Raw genomic sequence first — 22750 nt, 5'->3', positions numbered from 1 at the left:
CTCTTGTGTGTTTGTCTGCTCCCGGTCCTGTGTTTGTGTGCCTGTGGTCGTGCTGGAATGGAACATGGACATTTTGCCACCGAGCTGAATTCACAGAAACGGGCTTGGTCCTGGCCTGCAGAGCAGTATTTAGACTCTGTATTTATGCGTTGGACGACCACAGCAATCTCTATCACCGCCTTGTGATTCATGTTTGTTTGCTTTGCTCGGCACTCATTCGATTCCATCAAGAAGCTCCGTTTTCTCTCTTGCTCCCCCGAAACGCTTTCCGCAGAAATGTTCACGCCATCCCCAGTCGGAGTTTCATCAGCCTCCCCTCATCGTAGCTGACCAAGCATGCAGTGGTTTCCATAGCAAGGATGCGACATTAAAACTAACAACCTCTATAATTATACATCCATATTTCTCCGATGAGTTTGTGTAAACAGGCCAAGGCTCCAGCTCAGGGGAGGCGGACTTCTTGGCAGGCCCTGGCTGAGGGTGCCACTGAATGGCTGTCGGAAAACAAAGCCATTTCAGAGTGTGCCTTGGAAAAGAGAAACCACTGTTCTAGGGACGGCGGAGAGAGAGAGAGAGAGAGAGAAAGAGAGAGATAGAACGAGAGAGCTCCATATAAGAGAGACAGAGAGCTGTGATTTGAGCTTAGCTATTGGCCGAAGAAGAAAGACACTGAGAATATGTGTTGTTGGCAAAGCAGAGGGCAAACAACCTCAGACATCTCAGATGGAAAAGAAAATATGCATTTCTGAGTGTTTTAGATTATGGCCTGTCATTGTTTTATCCTGCGCTTATGTTTTTTTTATGCAGCAATACACCATTGTCTGGTACAATTTACATTATGGACAGTGATGCTCATCATCCTGTGTCCTACATTTACTTTTACTAATCACCATGGACTCTACTCTAAACTTGCATCTTTCCAGCGGTCTTAAGACGTCTCCTCTCCTTTCGCCTGAAGCTATTTTCGCGTTGCAAAAAAAAAAAAAAAAAAAAAGATGAGATGGTTTCTGCATGGCGGCTGGAATCAAAGAAAACCAGGGAGCCACTTTCGACAACTGAAAATCGCTCATGGAGCAGAGAGTCTGTCTGCAAATGAGTTTGTGTTAGCCGAGACGATGAAAATGAAAACAAAAATCAACAGTGTTGTTGTTTCGCGGAGTTAGCTCTGTGGTTCCTTATGGTCTCTGTGTTGAAAGGAGATCTGAGCTATCAGTTAACAAAAATGACTCGAGCGCAGACTTCCCGCAGCACCTTCACACAAACACGCAACTTCTAAACATGGGAGCAGAATAATGGAAGGAGTAAGAAGGGATGTTTGAAAGGGGATGGAGCGAGGGATGACTTCGTAGGAAAGAGAGAGAGAGAGAGAGAATGCGCACGCAGGATAAAATATTCTAATAAGATAAGCATGGAGCACAGCCGAGGAGGGATGAGTGTCTGCATTTGAAGATGCACGGAGCGGACTAATTGAGATGAATACATGAATATATCAGCTTCATCTAGCAGAGACGGGTTCAGCTGTAACCATTGGTTACCATTCACTTGTACAGCCACGTGAACAGCCCTCCCTCTAAAAGAAAGTCCTCATGTCCCCTCAACCCACCCTCCGCCCTACCCCACCCTTCCTCCTCCACTCTAAACAAACTCCTCTGTAATAAACGAAAGGCAATAACCAGCGACAATAACGCCGTGCCTGCTAACCCTCTCTGAATGAAATATCCAAAGGAGAAGTAGCAGAGGCAGCCTCGGATAGATTTGCAAAGCAAGCAAAAAGTCATATATTACACTGGCAGTCTAATAAACACTGGGTTATATGCACTCATGGGGTGGGGTGGGTTGGGGTTGGGGGGGTTAAATCTCCTTATCCCAGGCCATGCTGCTACACTGGCGCTAACCTGACCTGTTAGCAGGGTTTACTTTGAAAATGAAATCCGTTAAGGCTTACTGCTTGAAACTCTAATCAGTAACATCAAGTTACTCAGTCACTCAGAGTCAATCCAGAACTGGTTTTCTACTCTTAAAAGCTTTCTTTGTAATTTACTCAGTGAAGAATAACAAACACAGATAACACAGTTCTTTTTTTTATTTTAATTTTAACGATTGAATGTAGCAAAATAAAAGGAAGCTTCTTTGAGGACTGTATGTGAATAGAGGGGGAGAAAAAATAACAGGGATACAAAACGGGCCTACGCACAGCAACATGAATGTTAATGATATGCAACACGGCTCTTAACCTTAATCCTGTCAGGTGTGAGCGCCGCACAAAGATTATCCCACAGTGCCACATGCTGTTTCTCAGATATATTCTTAGGTATTGGTTTTTATTGGGTCAGCACCCATGTCTAACAGAGTCAGTATCCTCTAGGATGGATATAAAATTATATATTTACTATATATATATATTTTTTAAGCATATATGTGTCTTTGCTCCAGGATACATACCACAGCATTTAAAATAGGACTGACATAAATGTTTGCCAACAACACTAATCATTATTTCCGGGTTCTGTAAGCACGTCTGCATTCTGCCAAATATGCAATAAAACAATGTGTCCTTTGTTCTTTTCCTGCTAACACGTATGAGTCCAGTGTGTCTCTTTCTTGTAATTAAAATGTTTCAGCGTGATTTTACTGTGGGGAGGTTACCAGATGTTAACATTTATCGTTTCTCGACAAAAATTCATTTAATTACGCGCTACGAAATGTGTGAGTTATTTGCAACTCTATAATCTGACAATCAAAATGCCTTTGTCTTTGTCAAGCGCGCCGCTGACACATGCAACATTTCTTTCTTTTTTTCCCCCCTAAGCCGCTGTGATTTGATTATGATAATTTTATGGTAACTGTGACATTTAACACTTTTTTTTCCTAATCAGATTATTGTTATTGCACCGCAAAGAAATCGAGCTATAAGCCTGTCAGTGCTTATATTCAATTTGCTGTGTACGAGCCTTTAGTTTCTGTGTATCCCTGAGTTTACTTGCAATATTACTGCGTACCTGCGTGGGAGTGCACGTGTGTGCATATGTCAGAGTGTTTATGTCCTTGTAAATGTAGGGCAACGGAGGATCTTGTGATCTGCTGTATCCTGGCCAGGGATTTCAACCTTGACCTTTTACTCTCCCAAGGGCAAGAAATTAACTTGTAGAGCAAAAGAACACGGTGTTGCTTATTCCAAAAGGAGGTGTGCATCTTGTGTAGGCTGTTGAGCAATAAATAGCAACGATACAGGAGAGCCCACGCAAAAAGCTTGAATGTTAGTGATATCCAACATGCCTCCTAACCTTAATCCTGTCAGGTGTGAGCACCGGAGAAAGATCATCCCACAGTGTCACATGCTGTTTGTCAGATATATTCTTAGGCATTGTTTTTCAAAGGCTGGGTCGGCACCCGTGTTTAAAGGAGCCAGGAAATAAGAGGAGCTTTTCCAATACCTCTGTATCCTTCAAATAATAAAGTGTTTATCAGTCACACTGTATTTCCTGACTGACAAAAAATAAGGAGGAAGTTGGACTGGGTTTACCTGCAAAGTCAAAGAATCGAAGTGACAAGAATGAAAACATCTCTGCCGTTTGCTGCGAGCAGGCATTATGTATTTTACTGAGGCAATCTTCTGGAGGTGAGATAGCGTGTGCTTTGCAGCGGCAGCATTCTTGTGGGGAAGTCAGTGTGTGTCAGAGTCCACGATGGTACACTGAGATGGAGAGTGACAGCTGTCAGGAGGGATCAGGCTTACCCTGCCCACTACACAGGAAATCAAGGGAGAAGAAGAGTCCATGGCGACAGGCTGCCTCTGTTTACTGCCTCGTGGCCTTATATAGAACAGGGACTCACCGGGCCGGCTAACCACTGAAAACATATCACCGAGCAGTCATGGTACATTATTCCAATGAAGAGCGAATGGGATAGAAAATGGAGGGACTTTTTGGCTCCACTGGGGATGTATAAAGACTGTCTGTGTTTATACGTGTATGCTTGTCGCTTCTCTCGCTTTCCTGCTCTGTTGCTCATTTTCTCCATTACATTTCTTTTGCCTTAAAAGCCTCCTGTCTAAAATCACTTCTCTCCCGACTCTAACCCCTAAACACAGCACGGCCATTTTCCTCACAAACAGCTCATTCCATATCCTGTGTTTAGACAACGCAATGAAATACAACCAGTTTGTCTGCTCATACACCAGGGGGGCGGGAAGGTGTACGTATGAATTTTACGTGTGTCTGTGTGTGTGTGTGTGTGTGTGTGTGTGTGTGTACATAGGTGGTGTGGGTGCTGATGGACAGCACATGCTGCTGCGAGTCTGGGGTTTAGATCAGTGCAGGGTTATCATTACTGACCCCCTGCTGTGTTTCCGTGACCCCTCGTCCATAAGTTTTGACCTTTAACCACCCCACGACTCCTGTCAAAGCTGGGCTTGGATAGACGGGACAGAATGGATGCGATCCCCTGTTGTGATACCAAGGCAGGGACACACACACACACACACACAAATATGCAAACACACCATTTGTTGCTTACTTTACCCCACACCTTCTGTTGCTTATTCTACCCCATGGAAGGAGCACAGGAGTGCAGGGGTAGGGGGGTGGGGGGGTGGAGATGATCAAGGAAAAGACAAACGGAGCCGCGGAGTCAGAGCGGAGGACACGGGGGGTGGGCAAGAAAAAGACTGCCGGAAGATTCAGTGGAATGTCCACTCCCTATGCATCTTCTTCTCGTCTCAAACAGTGTCTGCCACGTTTGACCGTTAATCAGGCAAGATAAGCCGGGTCTTTATAGGCCGAGCAGATTTACACCACTCTGCGGGCCGGCTGGACTCCATTCCCAGCAGAGACGGTGGGATAACAAACTCACATCTTCTAGGCGGGGATAAGCTGGACTAAAGGGGCCTCAACACACACACACATACACACACACACACACACAGGAGTCTACTGTACAGGAAAAACAGGAAGTATGTGGCGCAGGTGCTCACTGTCCCTCTCTTGCTCTCCAAAGAATACGCACACATATTACACCAACCACGCATCGCCATTATCTCAATGATAGATGAAGTGTGTCGCGGTGTATGCACAGGCTGCGGTGAAATAAATAAAGCAAGCTCTTCCTGTTGCAAAGGACAACATTAACATAATACCAAGACAAATACTACATCCGATTATTGCTGACGCGAGAACGTTACAGTATATGAGCATGATGATGATCTACCATCAGCATCCCGCACACCCAGCCTCCCTCGTGAAGGATTTACAACAGGCTCCTCCAGCTATGAGTTCATGGGTCTGAAACACTGTGGAGCAAGAGTTAAGTATTCTTAACACTTGCATAATACACACATCAGCGAGAATGATGTTATGCAGACACAAGAGTGTTGTATAAAAGCAAATTCAACCCCCAGTAAAGTTGATATTTTCCTGTTTGATGCTGGCTCACACTGTAGTCGAGATGCATGCCCACGCACATGTCCCTAATAGAGTTAGTTAAAATATTTATGATGTAATCAAGAGACAATATGTGGAGCAGCTACGCTCACAGCCGACTAGGAAAACTTCGAGCAGACGCCGAAAAAAGCCCAAGGTGTTTTCTAAAGACATGTGGGTGTAATAAAGCTCAAAGAAATATTTCTTAGAAGTCCACATGATATGTTGCCACAGGAGCAACCCCCTTCCCAAAAAAAAAAAAAAAAGTAAAAATTGTCGCTTGATAACATCACAGGTTTCATGCTTCCCTGAATTCTGGCTTTGAGGGAGAGTTCACAAATATCGACTGAACTTCTACACATCAGAAGAAAAACATATGGAAGATTTAATTTAGCGTGGATTTTCCTTTCAGACAGAGACTATATAAAGACGTTTTTCTGCTGTGAGGATAAAACATGGCTCGGGTTTATTTTCTTAACACAGATTGAATTTAACTGCGTGTCTTCAGAAAACTTTAAAAGTTATTTAATTAAATCGTTCAAATAAGCTTTTTTTCCCTATATTGAGAGAAAATGTACAGTGTTTAAGGAGATAAATGTGATGAATGTAAAAATGGGTGAATGTGTAGAAAGGTTAATTACGTTGAAGTAGATATGACAGTATTCTACATTAAGCCTTTGCTTCCAGAGACATCTCTTCAATTTACTTCATAAAGAATGATCAGTAGTGAATTTATTTCTCATGGTCTGCCGAGCCAGCGCCTCTGCCGACTTCTCACTCTGCCAGAAGTTTTTTTGGCACGGGGCAGCTTTTTTGCATGTTAGCTTAGACATTGCATCTCTAAAGTCACGATCGCCTCTGATCATTTCATTGATTCAGTAAGGAATCAATTACAGATGTGGCAGAGCCCCCAACTGACAGTATCCTCAGACTGGATCGACCACAACACATGGTATGACTTTGGAGAACCATTCAAGTCATTCCAGGAAATGACTAACTAAAGTAAAAATTAGATAAAGCTTAAGTAATGTCTAGAATAACAATGTATTTTGCATTGTGACCTGAGCTAGAGTGTTAGATTCTGCAGCTACTGAGCTAACAAGATGGATGAACTGCCTCCCAGATGAACTGAAGCTTTGTACCTAACAACTCATGACTTAAATGATGGCAAATTTTTAGGGTCAACAAATCACATTAAATGTCAGTCTCTAGACTTTAATAAGACTAGAGACGGATGTGTGACTTCAAGCCCATGATCCTTCTGAAGGTCTTTAAAAACAGGTTTCAAATATAAAGTTTAACTTAATTCCCTTAAACGGAGTACACGATACATTTGTCAAGGACTGTTTTCAGTTGCAGAGTAGTGCACATTTGGTTCAGTGTTCCTCGGCTCCGGGGCATCGTATGTGGGACTCAAAATAAACAGTGTCCATGTTGATCACAATGAAGGAACCCAGTGCAGCGGTGTGTGGCTCATTCGTGTGTTTTATTATTATCTGAACAACAATGGAGATCCATGGCTTAGGCTTCTCAGGCGATGTGTGTTAGCAAGATAAATTCACTGTTGTATCTGGCCTTTTCATGGGATTTGTTGACAGTTAGAAAAATAACAATAATATCTCCAGGTTTATCTTTTATAGCCAAGCTATACCAGAGGGTTTCACTGGATAGCAAAAAATAATGGGACCTCCTGTGACCACCAGCTGAGGTTGGGATGATTAAATTTTTATTTTATAAATATTTTGTGTTTTTTTTTTTTTTTAGACTTTATTTAACAACAAGATACTTGAAAAAAGTGTTCCCGTGGTGACCTTGCTGAATGTCTACAGTTTGCTCTGTATTGTGATATACAGCAACTAAATATCAATGAATGTAGGAGTCTACAGATTCCGCGGGGTATGTGAGAGATTTTTACTGGAGTTAGACTTTCAACATTTTCAGATGTACTTAAACTACAAGTAACATTATCTTATTTCCCTCAAAGGTGTTGTTCATACACCCATTTATGAGTGGGCTCTGCAGGCATACATTGAGTTACTGTCAGGTAAGACTTAGACTATCCTCCACAGTCCACAGAAATATAAAATGCCAAATAAATTCTTTCACCATCGTTAAAGATGACTTATATGTTTTTTTTTAGATTGCACTATAACGGACCTGTTATATTACTGACTATTAACGTTCAAACCGGTGACGATGTAGCTGAAATGCAGAGCATTGAGGAGATCTCAGAACCTACAAGAGAACCAGACTGTCTTGTGGCTCCAGCTCCACCGGCACCCCCTGCTGAATCTCTGTCTGCTATGGTTCAGGTCAGGGAGGATGGGGATGACATGAAAAGCCTTGAGGAAGGTTTTAGATGAATTACTAAGCTTTGAGGTGAACCCAGAACCCACCAAAGAACCAGACTGCGTTGTGGCCCCATTTCCACCCCCTAAAAAATCTCTATCTATTAAGGTTCAGGTCAGGGAGGGATGGGAATGACATGAAAAGCCTTGAGGAGAACCTAAAAACCCAGCAGAGAATCAGACTATGCTGTGGTTCAGGCTATATCGGCTCCCCTGATGCCTCCTCTTGTGGTCGTTGCTACAGTGCATTTAGAGGACCAAATGGTCCAGGAGAACAGCGCTCTTAGCTTCTTCCGACAGCTCTTTAAACTATTGTGTTGCTTTGTGAATACTGAGACAGAAACTGATGGGTTGTGGTTGACTGTCTTGAGGTATTAAATGAACGAATTCACATTTTGAAATAAAATAATTGTGGTCAAAGTATCCCATAATAAGGGAGCAATAATAAATTACAGAGAAACAGGCTTTGTCGATAAAGCATGTGAAAAAATAAATGTGTATAAAAATGTTTATGAGAAGATATTTAGTAAATAAATTAATTCAATTGCAAGTAAACATACTAGTTAGTAATAGTACACAAGTATTGTCAGCAAATGTAGTTGTAGTATCATAAATAAAAGTGCTTATTAAGCTGAAACACTTCAATTTACACGTGTAAAATTTCTTGAATTTTCCACAAACATCCAACTATATTATTTGGTACTATCACATTTCAATGAAAGAAAAGCTACACCTGAAATCAAAATTACTTTCTGGACACTTTCATCATATTGAATTATTTGAGAAATTATACATTTGTGCATGCCAAGCTGATATCTATCAATTAATTGCAATGAAATAAACGGGGTGCACAAACTGAACACTGTATCTGTTTTTCAAATAATTAGTAACTTCTGTCTGTTCCAACTTCTTGGAAATCATTATAAAATTCTTCTGAAATTAGTGTGAGTATAAGTCATTGCTGGCTGTAGTTTTCTATCCTGTGCTGACAGACAACTCTACCTCCCTGGATGTCAACTATCATTGTGTCATAAAGCCGAGACACGCAAGCTCCAGTTGTTGCTGTGGAACTGCTGCAGCGCCATTAAAATACAGTTTTACTAGGAAACTCCCATGTGTGACTGTGTGTAACTGAGTGTGAAGCGCAGATTATTACTCAGATTGTTCAGTCAAGCTTCTCTGGTTAAATGAAGGTTAAAAAAAACAACAACATACAAACAAGATCAACTTACAGGTGATGTAGTAGTTCACGTTCTTCTTGAACTCCAGGCCCATGTAGTTTGGGCTGAACTCCTGGAATTTGATGGTGAACTTGATGTCCTTCTCGGGCTTGTTACAGTTGACTAGGACATTAGGATCGAGGACTGTACTGCAGCTCTCCGCCTGCTCTCTCTTCACCAGATACAGCTTGTAGAACTCATAATCTCTGCCTTCGTCCGCTTTGGGACAGATGATGTCCAGCTTGTCCCCAATGTCAGGGTAGATCACCAGGCCCTTTCCGGGCAGAAATCTGAGGAGCAAGAAAAAAAGGACAAATTGTCACTAACACATAATAAAGAAGTCTGGAAAAGTGCCCGCATAACTCAACAACAGTTTACACAGCCTTAATACTTTGAGCTATAGGAGTTATGGGTTTAGATTTGTCTGACATGGGCTTTAAAAGGCAGAGCGCAGTTAATTTGGCCCCACAAAAACAACGACATGTAGCAGCTTGAAATTGTTCAGCGATAGACGACAGAGCGTTTCACACAAATCCTCTAAAGTTTTTTCTCATACTTGGATCCGAATCAAAGCATACCAAAAGTTTACAAGGATGGAGAAACAAGATGGCCAAACACAAAATGGCTGCCGCAAAAAAAAAAAAAAATGGCTACAGATAGGATTACATCCAAAGAATGCCGCAGATTATTTTTTCATATTTTTGGAGCTCCACATAAGACCGGTGCTTCAACGGAATATCTTCACTTGTGCTTCAGATATCCGAGTTTCTCGATGAAAACAAAGTGCGTAGGGGTCAGCCGGATGGTTGAGGCTTCCCGGTTCATCTTCGCTCTGCCATGATCATCTACCGGAGGATTAAGATAATCCATCTGGCCTTACTGTACCTCTCCACCTCGCTCTATGCTGCCAACTCAATCAGATCAGCTCTTGTTCTCTTTTATTCACTAAAGGTGGGGAACAGGAGGTGACCCACTGCGTGTGTGTAAGTGTGTGTGAAGAGAGGGGGCGAGGGTACTGAGTACGTGCAGTGTGTTTGGGCAGTGGTGTGTATGTTTATGCACGCCTGCATATGTGTGTGTGTGTGTGTGTGTGTACGAGTCGGTCAGCAAAATGGGCTGAGGTTGCGGTCTGATGAGGGGGGGGGGCAGACGGGCTGAATCATTGTTCTGGACTTGTTTGAGGCTTAAAATGTCAACATGGTTCAGCTCTGCTGTCCCAGTTAGCCAAGCATTAACCCAGACAGCCGGACTGACCACGGGTGTGTTTATGTACGTGTGTGTATGTGTGTGTGTGTGTGTGTGTGTGTGTGTGTGCATGTGTTGTGGTCGCAGACAGCGAGCACAGCAGCAGGGCTATCTGCTAGATCTGCCCATGCCAGCGGATTTAAGCAGGATTTAGCGGCGCGCAATGCATTTGTTGTTCTTTCTGATCCCTCACGTTTTAACAAGACATCAGGGGCTGGGGCCCTTCTCTGTCTCTCCCTTCCTTTTTTTTCCTCCCAGAGTGTAATCTCACCTTATCTACAGCCCCTCATTTCATCATCACACACATCATTTCACCGCTAAATACCTGACTCCTCAGACAAGCCCAGGGAAGGGAGGACTGTGATGCCTCCTGAAAGAGACCAACAGAGTGAGTGTGTGAGTGTAGGGGGGAGCTTATGATCGCCATTCACTCCTCCTCTGATGTTAAACGTTGGCAAACGGCCAGCCATTGTAAGAAATGATCATTTAAAAAGTCCCATTTTCTGAGGAAATGCCCCCCCTATGAAAATGAACATGATTGGATTAAGGCCTTCTCAACATTCATGACCATTCTTCTTGGACCAGGACATTACCGAATAATAAATGACTTCATTCACAAAAAGAGATAAACGCAACATGAAATTTCAAAATCCTGTCCATCAACCCCTCCTCCAGCCCATTTTTTTTTTTTTTTTGGCTGAATATGATGTCATTAAGGAATGTATGGATCGAGCCTTGAGAGCGGGTGAGACGTTATTTCCACGCTATTGTCTGACGCTCATGGGGGTGAGGGAGGGGGCTTGGGGTGAGAGGAGGGGTTGCGTTAATTCAAGGGCCGATAAGAGAATGAACGCCGGGTCTCTTTTGTCCTAGCCCTCCCAACAATTTGCTGGTTTTCAGCAGCAACGCTCATGCATGTGCCCATATGTGTGTGTGTGTGTGTGTGTAAGCATACATATGTTTTCATGCATGCATGTGTGTGTGTGTGTGTGCGTACCATGCCAGGGTGCACGTGCACGTGTGTCTATGAAGACACAGACACAATCAGTCTCTAATTGGATCTACAAGATGCATCAGTGAGGCATAAACAAGTTTCCATGGCAACGTTAGGCTTTGTTGCTGACCACCCCCTCTCCTCCCCACCTTCTCTCTATTCCTCCCTCGATCACCCCCCCCAAACCTCAATCTCAGCCCCCTCTATTTCTATTCCCCAATCTCATTCCCTGTAGCTTTATCCTTCCCTCTTATTCACCTCCTCAACATTTCGCTCATTCTGTTTTCTCTCACCCCCCTCACACACTCACCCGCCCCCCTCTCTCTCTACACACAAAAAACACCTACAGAAAAACAAGTGAGAAAGCAGAAGGGAGAAAAAGAAAGAAAGAGCAGGCAAACAGCACAATTAGACCTTGATTTGTTTCACTCAACAAGTAGGTGTTTTATAGTTTTTTAACTTTTTTGTCAGATGTCGTGTTCAAAAATACTTAAAAGCCTGGCTCTCGAATAAAACAATAAGCCTTACACCCCAACACTCGCTTTTACAATCCGTTTTATTTCACTTTCAAAGAGATCCACAACAATTTAGATGAATAATTAAGATTTCCAAAATCTTAATATCTTAATATCCCTGAAGGATTTAATCACAAGCCGGCCCCTGTCATTGATTCAATTTTCCGAGCAGGCCTCCTAGTTGGCGGTTAGATAGCTATCCTAAGTGAATTCTCCGCTTCTGTTTCCCAGCCTTTGTTAACTGTCTGCTATAATGAGGCTCTGGCTGCTGTGGAGGTCTGGAAGCGCCATCGCAGATGGGAAAGAAGCAACATAAAAGAAATAGGGCAGCAATTAGTGTTTAGCCCAGTTTAAAAGCCCTCCACTTGGCAAGCTGCAGCCCAGCTCCAGTCCAGGATGTGAAACTAAACTGGTGGGCTGGGACTTTGTCTCCCGTTTGTCTCTCTGTTGGCTTAATCAGCGCCACTCCGGTGCTACACACAGCCACGCAATGGAGAGGAGGAGACGAGTGACTGAAGATTATTGTACTTTTGAGGAGGTCGAAAGGGAAAAAGGGGGGAAAAAGGGAGGTTGAATTGCATCTTTCATTCATGTTGTCTAGAGACTTTATAAGACCTGTTGATGAAAGAAGTTTGAGTGCACAGAGGAAGAGTCGTGCAGATACAAATGATGGTTCTGGGAAATGACCCTGGACGTGAGAGCGCCTTTATTCCCCTCATGTCAAACGAGGTGGATCTCCATGAACCAAACCAAATAAAGAGAATCATTTTCAAAACAGCCAAATGAGGTTGGTTTTGTTTCATCTGGATGGCTCCGCGGCGAGCTCAATCCTGTAAAGAGCTTATACAAACAGACCTACACTACAGCGCAGCAGTGAGAGAACAGAAAACAACGAAGCGGAGGAAAAAGAGAGGAGAGAAGAGAACCCCCCCTCTCCCTCCTCTCTTTTTACATTCCACTGGTGAATATGAGCACATGATCTCACATATGCTACACCCCCCCCCAACCACCACCACCGCCACCGCCACCGCCACCTCCCCATACACATACACACACACGGATGTGAGAGCACACAAAAGCACTGTGGGGTGCATCCTGGACCTTCCCAGCCCAACTTCCCAGCCACCCCTATTCAAGCGCCCTGCCCTCACCGACTTTCATATAAAACGCCGCCTACACTAGGGCCCACTCAAAGCCCCTTACAGAGCCTCAAACCAGCCCCCCCCCCCTTCCCTATGTTCTCCACCCCCGTCCAGTCAACTCAGGCCTCTGCCCCGAGCATAGCACTGGCAGGCAGCCTCAACCCTGCTGAATGAATGGATCCTAGACAGAGGAACTGTGAGAGAAAGAGGCAGATATCAACAGAATTGTGTCAAATTGATTTGTTCCTCCCGAGCAGCAGCATGAACATGCCGTACATATCAATTAAAATCAAGTGTGCTCTACAACATATAAGGAGCAATCCGTCATTACCAAGGAGAACATTGGAAACAGCCTGACTGCTACCTCTTCCTGTTTCTGCTTGCCCAACATTCAATCTTTCACTCTTTCTCTCCAGCTCTGTAAAAAAAACACGAGTGTGTCGTGTAAAACACAAACACACACATATACGCAATCATCGCCACAACAGGTACTCTATTCCCTTTGCGCTCAGTGTGGTAATTATCGCGGCAGGAAAAGTGTTCCCTCACCAATTATCATTTCTCTTTTACATTATCCACAAAGTCGGCGTGGCTGCCTCCGCACATTATTACACATGACACTTTCCACGCGTCAGCCATATTTACGGCCGTTTCAATCAATATTCCATAGGCTTACAGTTCGGATGGATTTTACGGCTTCTCGAGAAACATTACAGCCATTCACCCCGCACCACAGAGACAGACTTAAGTCTGTTAAGAACACAAAAGCTGTGTTATGCAAAGAGTATTGCAGTTAAGCTGTGTAAGATATACTCTATAGCGATGGGGGTTTAAAGCTTGCCTAAGGCAGTCTACATTTTACGTAATCATAGGGTACAGACGCATCCTGTTCCCATTCAAGTCAATCAATATTAAATAATTGTCTGCTAGCAGGGACTGCTACCAGCCTTAAACCACTTTCAGATCCATCAAGATAGAGCCATATGCTCTCCCTTGGCCTCACAATGGAAACATTCAAACAGCAGCTTCTGAAATGGCTTCCCTTCCTGATGTGTGGTTAAGATCCACCAGGCGCTGTTGACACAGTGTGATCACTTCATACCCGGGAGAAAGGCACGTATCATCAAACTGTCAGTATGTTTGTACGACCGCAGGGAAATTCGCCACATCTGTAACAGCAGGGGGTCACGTGAACTCCTGGTTATCTGACTTAACAGGTCTGAAACCAGTTTGGACTAGTCCCCCCATCTACCGTTTGAAGACAAGACGAGCCGGACATAAGTTTGCGCTCATCGCCGGAGGCTCAACCCGTGTGCTTGTATACATAGCTGGCTTCTGTCAGGCCGTTGCAGGGGGAAGATGTTCTTAGGGAGGCCTGACTGTAAACACACACACATAAACACACGCCCCGCAGTGTACACACACCAGTTTCCTCACATGTCAAACACGGTAAACAAGTCGCCTCGATGCTGGTGCAGGCCCCACACACACACACACACATAGAGAGACACACGGACAAACACAATGATCCTGAAATTAAGCAAAACAAGGCCCATCTGGCTCCAGAATTGTTTAGCAAAGCAGGAAGGATTTGACCCTTATTATAGAAAAGCAGGACAAACCCGCCAACGGATAGTGGTATTGGACAAACTATAAACTCAATCCAAGTTGCATTTAAAACTCCAGACTTGGCAGCCGTGACTCGCTGGAAAGCAGAAAGCTCGGTATTTTCCCTCAGTGTTGTCCCCATTAGAGGTACATAAATGAAGATGTCAGAGGCACACACACAAAAAAAAGGCAGACTATCCTGAATCCCACCCCGCGGAGAACTGCTTTTGTACGTGTGAACACAGACACCCTCTCTCTCTCACAGACAAACACACACTAGCTTTCAGTCAGCTCAGTCAACAGGCTGGCATGCAGAGCAAATCAGAATTCGGCGTGACTCATAACAGTTGCACACAGGCGCACACTTAGAACACACCACACACACACACACACACACACCTCTCATGTTCACCAAACAAGCTCAGTATGCTTGCCCTCGATCACTGTCACATGAGGGGCAAGCATCACACCATCGTCGGCCATAATGAGCTAACAAGATGACGCCCAGATGGCCTTGCCACGAGGAGGACAGAAGTGGACGTCGCTCGACTAGATGAAGAGGACTGTTGAGCGAGAGGAGTGTCAGAAGTCATTAGGGAGGAGAAAGAGCATAATCTGTTTCTTCTTATGGCCTCTGTGGTTTCTGTCAATGCCGAGCCCATCCCTCTCTAAGAGCAGGGGAGTTAAGCGAGCATGGGTGTATGCGGTCGTGATTGAACGTCATCCACGGTATCACTGACAGCAAGAGAAGGCCCAGACTGCTGCACTCTGCGTCTCCACTTATTCATCCTGGAGCCCAGGGACTGAGCTCTTCCAGCTGGAGAGCCAGGAGAAGAGAAGAGAAGAGAAGAGAAGAGAAGAGAAGAGAAGAGATTTGGCTTGGCTAGACGGGAGAGCTTGGGTCAGTTTCAGCCTGAGTTTAGCCCTCATTCTGGGGTTGCTCTGTGACCCAAACGCACACAAGCCTCTTTTTCTCCTCCCCTGGTTCCTTCTCTGGCCACAACACAACACACACACACATGCACAAACACATACACAAACACACACACACACACACAGCCAGCTGCCTCCCATCACTGAGGAGCAGCCACAGATGGGCTCTGCATGCTCCGTAAAGATCTCTCCACAGGCCCAGTCTACAGTCACTGCCAAACCCGCCTGGCCCGAACCCACTGTATGTGTGAGCTTGTTTGTGTGACTGTGTGCACTGATATACGTGTGTCCATACATGCCTGATTGGGTGACAGTGGCGTGCCTGAGTGTGTGTGTTAGTGTGCCAGGCACCCTGATCGTGCCAGAGTTAGTGTGTGTTTGTGGGTATATGGTGGGGGTGGGGGGGCTGGACAGTCTTAGAGAGAGGTATCCCCCAGGACTGAAGAACTGCTCCAGAGCAGAGAGTCAAGAGCTGGACCAGGATGCAAGGTTGTAATCAGTGCCGAGCAGAGCAGGAGAGGAGAAAGCAGAAGAACCTCACAGAACGAACAATAGCATCTCTCTCACACTCCTCCGATTGTGTTTCACTCCCACTTGGGGGGAGGAGAAGGAGAAAACTAGAGAGAAAAAGAATTAGAACCATTATCAAACCCACGCAGCTTGCCCCGGTTGTTAACCAGCAGCCATTTTCTGCTCCGTATCTCCAACCCCATCGATAACCCCAGAGAAATCCTTTCTCAAATAATTTTTTTTTAAAAAGCAGCCCTGTAATGTTGCTTACTTAATCAGCACATCACATGTACTAATAAACACACACACGGCTCCATATTACTACGTTGGTTATTTTAAATTCTGTTTGGCTTGGATAGAGCCGGCCCTGTTTAAATTCAATTTTTCCAACAATTGCCCTCCTATCTCGGGCATGGTTAAAAATGACTCAGGGGATCACAGTTTTTAAGACTGAATAATGAAGTAAAGTGAGAATGAGAGTCAGGCTACGGCTTGAAAGCTTAAGTTAGCGAATTTTTCAAACTGGTTCTCGGAATGAGGCGGCTTTCACACACACCGGGGTCGGGGAGGGAGGGGAGGAGGGGGGAGGTTTAGTTGCCCCGCTCAGCAGTATTTTGGCACCGACACATCTGGGAATCAAATCAGCCACGAGACATCTCCCCCAGATAAACCTGACACCCATTACTAATGAGGGTTTTCTTCTTCGAACATTGTGGGACGTACACTTATTTGCTTTCTTGCAGTAATTGAGAAGATTGATACCACTCTCGTACGGTAAATATGAAGCTGATGCCAGCAGCCGGTTAGCTTACAATAAAGTTAAAAAAAATAAATAAAAAAAAGTAAAAAATGTGGAGCACAGAACAGCTTGCCTGGCTCTGCAGGAAGGTAACAAAACAAGCACCACTCGTAATACGGCTATGTGTCATTTTTACACTTTTGTACAGATTAAACAAACAGGATACAGCATGTTATTTGGAAAGCTTTACAGGCAGTAGGCTGCTTTTGTTACCTTTGGATAGACCCAGGCCAACCCCTTTTACCCCGAACTGCTTCCAGTCTTTAGCTAAAATCCTTCAAGACATGAGAGTGGTATTAAATCTTCTAACTCCCAGCAATAAAGTGAATAAAAGCATTTCCCAAAACGTGTTCCTTAATCCTCAACAGTAATAATATGATATTGATCCTTGAAAGGATATTTATTTTTTTTGCCTTCCCTCACTTATTCTGTTACAAAAAAGACTCGGTGCGTCTCTTTCAGAACAGAGAATGAACTGCTTCCATTCTGAATTTTATAGCAACGCTTTATGATCGAGGGTGGGGAGGGGGCTGCATTGATATTTTATGAGTCTGTATGCTGTTAACAGGTGTTAATATGACACAGCTACGGGAGAGTCTGCAGGACTGGAGAGAAACCAAAGCCTTCCTGAGAGAACAAAGGGAAGACATGGCGCACGGAAAGCAAATCAATCAATCTCTGCCAGAGCACGTCTGGCTTTGACAGCACGGCTCTGAACCCAGAAGTAAAAGATAGCACGCAGCAAAGTTCAAAATACTTTTTATTGTTCATCCGTCAATGCGAAAGACAATTGCAAAGGAGAGGGAGGGGAAAACACTAACACAATATTTATCTTACGTCCCCCTGACTCACTTGCTTTTTTTAATGTATTCCTGCTACAGTGTGTAGCAGGAATAGTGCTAGGAGATGGATGGGTAGAGGAGTCCGGTAGGTGATATGTGTCTGCTACAAGCACAGTGCAGTCACTCACACATTTCCCCTGTCTCCAATCTCAAGCAACAGCAATAATTCAGTCACCAACAAACAGCACGGGGGATTTTTTTTTTTTTTGGCATTTCAATTGTCGGTGGTTGGTGGTTTTTCTTCTGCATTGTTCTTGGAACTGCTTCCCTGGGAAACTGGGAAAGTCAAACAGCTGACGAGATGTCACCTCATGAACTCTTTCCTTTGGTTTCACACACTCACAAACAGCCACGTCGGCGATCTGACACACACTCCTCTTCCCCCCTTCTCAAGCATTCTCTTTTTTCCCCTTGTACACACACACACATATGCACAACTGTAAGGATCTCTCATCAACTGCTTGTCAAACTCAACGGCTCACACATCACTGTCTAAACAGCCTCTCAAATGCACTGTATTGCCTTTCAAGGCTGGTGACTCTTGATCATATCACGTCAGGCATGCAAGTCTTATGATGGCCGACCCTTCGCTCACAAGGCACCGTACGGGCTCATGGGATTTCCGTAGTGTATGGACACATTCTTCTTAACGTTTTCATTTAGCCTACAGCAGCACAAGCTCGAGAGAACGTGTGTGGTGCAATAAAACTTTTCCTTTTAACAGAGCTTCCCCTTTAGCGATACCTGTTCACTGTGCACTGCGTGTCCATACCTGGGCCTCACACATGCCTGTTGTAACTGGTCATGCAGTGCTATATGGGGAGCATGCATGACCTGAGGTATTATCCTGTGTTCGAACAAGGACATATGCATGCATGAGCGCGCATACACACACATTCTTGCATGTGCATACACATTATACTCTACACACACACATTCTTTAAAAGCCAACAGTAGCGAAACAAGAGAAGATAGGCCTCCCTGTGTGCAGCTGACAGAGTGAATTACACGGTGAGCTAAAACACTAGCTTCCTGTCTCGCACAACAGCACTATGGATGGCTTTCAGATGGATTTCAGCGAAACTTGTACAAACAGTGAGTCAATATCGGAGTAGTAATGGCCAATCGTCGAGGAACGACAATTCACAAGTGATTTGTGGAGAAAAATGTGTGTTTAGAGCACTTTGCACCACAGCCTGTCGCCAAGCCATAACAAGGGTGCGCTGCCAATAGGTTCCATTTGCAGGGCGTGACACCAGAACTGCATGCAGATGTCTGGATCCCTGATTCCTGAGCCTTTAATATGTGACGTGATATACCTCATCACAGACGGGCCTAGGGAAAAAATAAATGAAATTCCACTGATGAAAAGCTGATAATTCTGTCTCCAACGATTCAGGAAGCCATGAAATCAATGACAAATTTGTGTTCTGAGCAAATGTACAAGACATTTTAATCCTTCAGCACTTTGCCGCTGATATTTATGTCCGTCGCCGACGCTTTCATTATCATAAAGCGTGTTTAATATTTCTCAGCTGCGTGAGAGGACCGCCACACTACAGATGATTGAGTGCACTAGATTTAGTGGCTCTTTCTGTCTCTCCTTCACTTTCTCCAGCTGTGTCCATGTACTTCAGGACCTATACACATGACAGAGTAGGGCAACAGAGAGGGAGGGAATGGGGGGGTGGTGGAGGCAGCACTGTGCAAGCACCGAGGACACGGTGCCAACCAGAGAGGCCCACCGTGCCTCAGTTCCATCTCTCCAGCTGAGGGCTTTGATTCGCCTGATTGTCTCCAATATTGAGACACACAATAAACACAACACTTGGCGGCCATTTGCAATTCTAATCAGCCCCTCTCAACTGGCCTGGACAACCCAGCTACAGCCCTCTGGGATATCACTCATCCGACTGCAAAATAATGACACAATCATCGCCATGGCTACGCTCACACTGCATCCCATGAGCGACAGCACAGAGAGGATATTAATACACAGGAGTGTTCGGGGGACTAAATGAATTAGCCAGGAGATTAGTTAGATACCAGGTTAATGAATGTGCCACGCAGGCAACGTCTCTCATCTTGCATTTGGGGAGCATTCACACACACACACCCACACACACACACACACCCCTTTCCCCCCCAAATGACTAGGGGCAAGTAGGCGAGCTAGCAGGTCCGCACCTGCTTCTGCTGGGCGTGTTGCAACAGGATCTTCTACCATGGAAGTCTGACTATATAAACTCGGGGCCGATTGTTTTTGTTTCTTGTTAAGGCGAAGTTGCAAACTTTTGGCACTATCTGATTTTGACGTGCTGTGAAGTGCCAATAAACCAGCATGCGAGCTGTGAAATGATGATTATCCACCATGAAAGTCTGTGTTTATGTTGAACTATGTCAAGTAGTTTGTTTTTCCGGATATTAAGAGTCATAAATCAACGCAACCCGAGTAGTTTAGGATATGTTTAAAGATTAAAATAAGGCTATATCTTTAACAAACTGTCCCAAAATCACACATCTGTGAATTATAAAAAAGGCCATCTGTTGGCTTTTTTCCCCGGTGCTGTTTTCATTGACTTGACAACATGATGGTAATAGATGCTTGCAGATAAATGAGAGCAAAGTGACATGCAATCATCCACATTTTAGTCGCCTTGATGTATTTGCTTTAACAGTCACCCGGAAGATGAGAAACTCAAAATTTATTTCGGAAAATAACAGGCACATCTTATAAAACTGGCTGTTTGACTTGCAAATCATTTAGATGATTCATAACGGCGGCCGTGCTCGTCTGCCCTCGTTTTCAAGCGAGCATGCTTGCATGCTTATGACAGAGAGCGTGCGTGCGTGCGTGCGTGTATGTGTGTTTCTGTGTGTGTGTGTGTGTGTGTGTGTTGGAGCTTGCAGAGGCATGTGAATGACAGCCTGTCAGTGAAAGAGATGTCATTATCTGGCTGATGTCTGTGTGAGTTGTGACCGGGGGCAGGGTCACATCACTATTTGGGAGATGACACTCTGCGGACAGGAAACATTACTTTCTGATTTCCCACTAGAGAGGAAACACTCTTGTCACAATCTGCAATGCCACTGTACGACCTCATTTAGAGGTTATTCCAATACGCGTGTCAAGAATGTGTGTGTGTGTTTGTGTGCCAGTGCAACACACTCATGACCATAGCATGAAGGATACTCATCTCAGCATCTTTTTCTACAGGAGCTATTTCTGTAAAACAACATTGTGATGTTTTGTTTTTTCGTTTTTTTTTGCTTTGTTCACTGGGCCTTGCAGAGAGGACTTCTGGTAAACCTCACCCCTCCCTGTCCTTAGCCTTTGACTTTTTCTGTGTAACAACAATACACGGGTTTTAGTTCAGTGTCCTGCAGTCGATCTGTTAGGGCGCTGATAAGAGAAGCTGATGGATAGGTTTAATCAGCCAAGCCCAGGGATCAAGACCACGAGACAGATCAATCAAATGCTGCGTGGTTTATAAAAGAAACAGCTTTTATCAGTGTCACAGGGGTCTCTGTCTGCATTTATTGTATTTTTTCCACAGACGGAAGAAACTAAGATTAGCACAGAAAACTAGATGCAAAAAATAGCGTCTTGAGTGAATGCGCTGAAAGCTGCACTAACTAATTTGATTTAAAATAATGAGCCAATTGCATTGGGGGGGAAAAAAAACACAGCAGAAATGAAAACAGGCACATCTGTAATCACTATACTGAGACTATTAAACTTCTACAGAAACTCTCAGACAAAGCATAAAGCTAAATGTCCCCGGTCTCTAACATACTAAACACCTCCCGACATAAACTGAAATAAAACTCCAAGTAAACCCCAGCTGAAACATAAAAACCCAATCTGCGCTGGAATCTAAAAAGGAACGGAAAGACACAAAAAAAAGGTGAAAAGTATGTACGCCAAACAAACCACAGATCTCAATATAACAGAGCGCCCGGCGTCGTTATAACTAGGACAGAGTGTTTTTTAACGCACGGTTGCCTTCTGTGACTTTAAAGCAGCTTCTTATCAGAGAATTTGAGTGACACGTCTATTCTCTGCTTACAATCTCGGCTCATGATTGTAAAAGACAGCTACACATGTCCCATCCAATCCAAGACAAATTAGTTGCTCTTTCTTTCCTCCCTCGGATGGGAGATCTTATCCAGGCGGACATGCTTAAGTTGTCAGTGGGTTTCTAAAACCCATATTGAACAGCATATTGACTGATGCAATCGCCGAGACACACATCATTAGGCTCATTAACAGCGGATGTAAAAGGGGAGGACGGCCTAACTGGTGTAGCGGGAGTCTGTGTCTCCTCTGATAACACTCGCCTTTAACAAGCGGAGCGCAGGCAAGATGCAGGCTGTTGGTATTAAAATGAAATGTGTGTGATGTGTGTGCTAATAAATAGCTTGTCTGACATGATGCTATTCTCATTCACACAGTTTGCTCTGTGATAACCGGGCGGATTGTGGCCTCGTAAAGACACTCCATGTGTTGTTTTAGGAAGCCATTACAAACTGGGCCGTCTCCATTACAAGGGCTATCTGATCATTATTACCGCCATCTGTAACGCACACTCAAGCCTTAATCTGTACAAGCCAAGCCACAGCTGACTCCTGAGCTAGTGCACACACACACACGTACATCCACACCACCTTCCGCTGTGATGTGAATATATATATTTTAATATGCATGTGTGTGTGTATATGTGCAAACGTGACACAGCTACAGTTCCCTCGTCACATTGCGGCTTTCGGGTCAACACGTTTTAGTCCAGCCTACTTAAGCAATACTGAGCAGAGCGCCACAATCCTGTTGAAGCCGCCGACTTGCAAGTCTCTTTTTAACGACTGAAGTCCAACACTCGTGCAATGCAATCGCAATCTCCCAGCCAGAGCTGCCCGCACCCTTCAAAGGCTCATCACAGGACGCACATCTAATGCAGAGAGAAGGCCGGTTAAAGCCTCAGCCAGGCACACTGCTTTGAAGCGACTCCTCCAGCCCCTCAAATAGGAGCCAAATCATTTCCCTTCCCTTTACCGTTCCATTGTGTGTGAGGTGCACCAGTCGGCTCTGTTTGGTGGTCGCATGTGGGGGCGCCTTCAAGGATCACGCCACTCCATTCCAGAGCAGGGCCACTACAGGAAATGAGACTCTCGCGGAT

The 22750-nt window shown here is 44.5% G+C and overlaps 1 protein-coding gene across 1 annotated transcript in view; it reads right to left on the bottom strand.

The window, feature by feature from the left end:
- Positions 1 to 22750, bottom strand: part of efnb1 (ephrin-B1) — a 56601-nt gene that overhangs the window by 22890 nt on the left and 10961 nt on the right. Inside the window, exon 2 of the mRNA XM_010738724.3 lies at positions 8998 to 9275. Within this exon, the coding sequence (XP_010737026.1) occupies positions 8998 to 9275 (278 nt within the window). The remainder of the gene's footprint in view (positions 1 to 8997; positions 9276 to 22750) is intronic.

Source organism: Larimichthys crocea, chromosome I, assembly GCF_000972845.2.
Source record: "Larimichthys crocea isolate SSNF chromosome I, L_crocea_2.0, whole genome shotgun sequence".
Taxonomy (NCBI): Eukaryota; Metazoa; Chordata; class Actinopteri; family Sciaenidae; genus Larimichthys; species Larimichthys crocea.
Note: the sequence above shows the minus strand (reverse complement) of the source record. Positions and strands in the feature narration are given on the sequence as shown.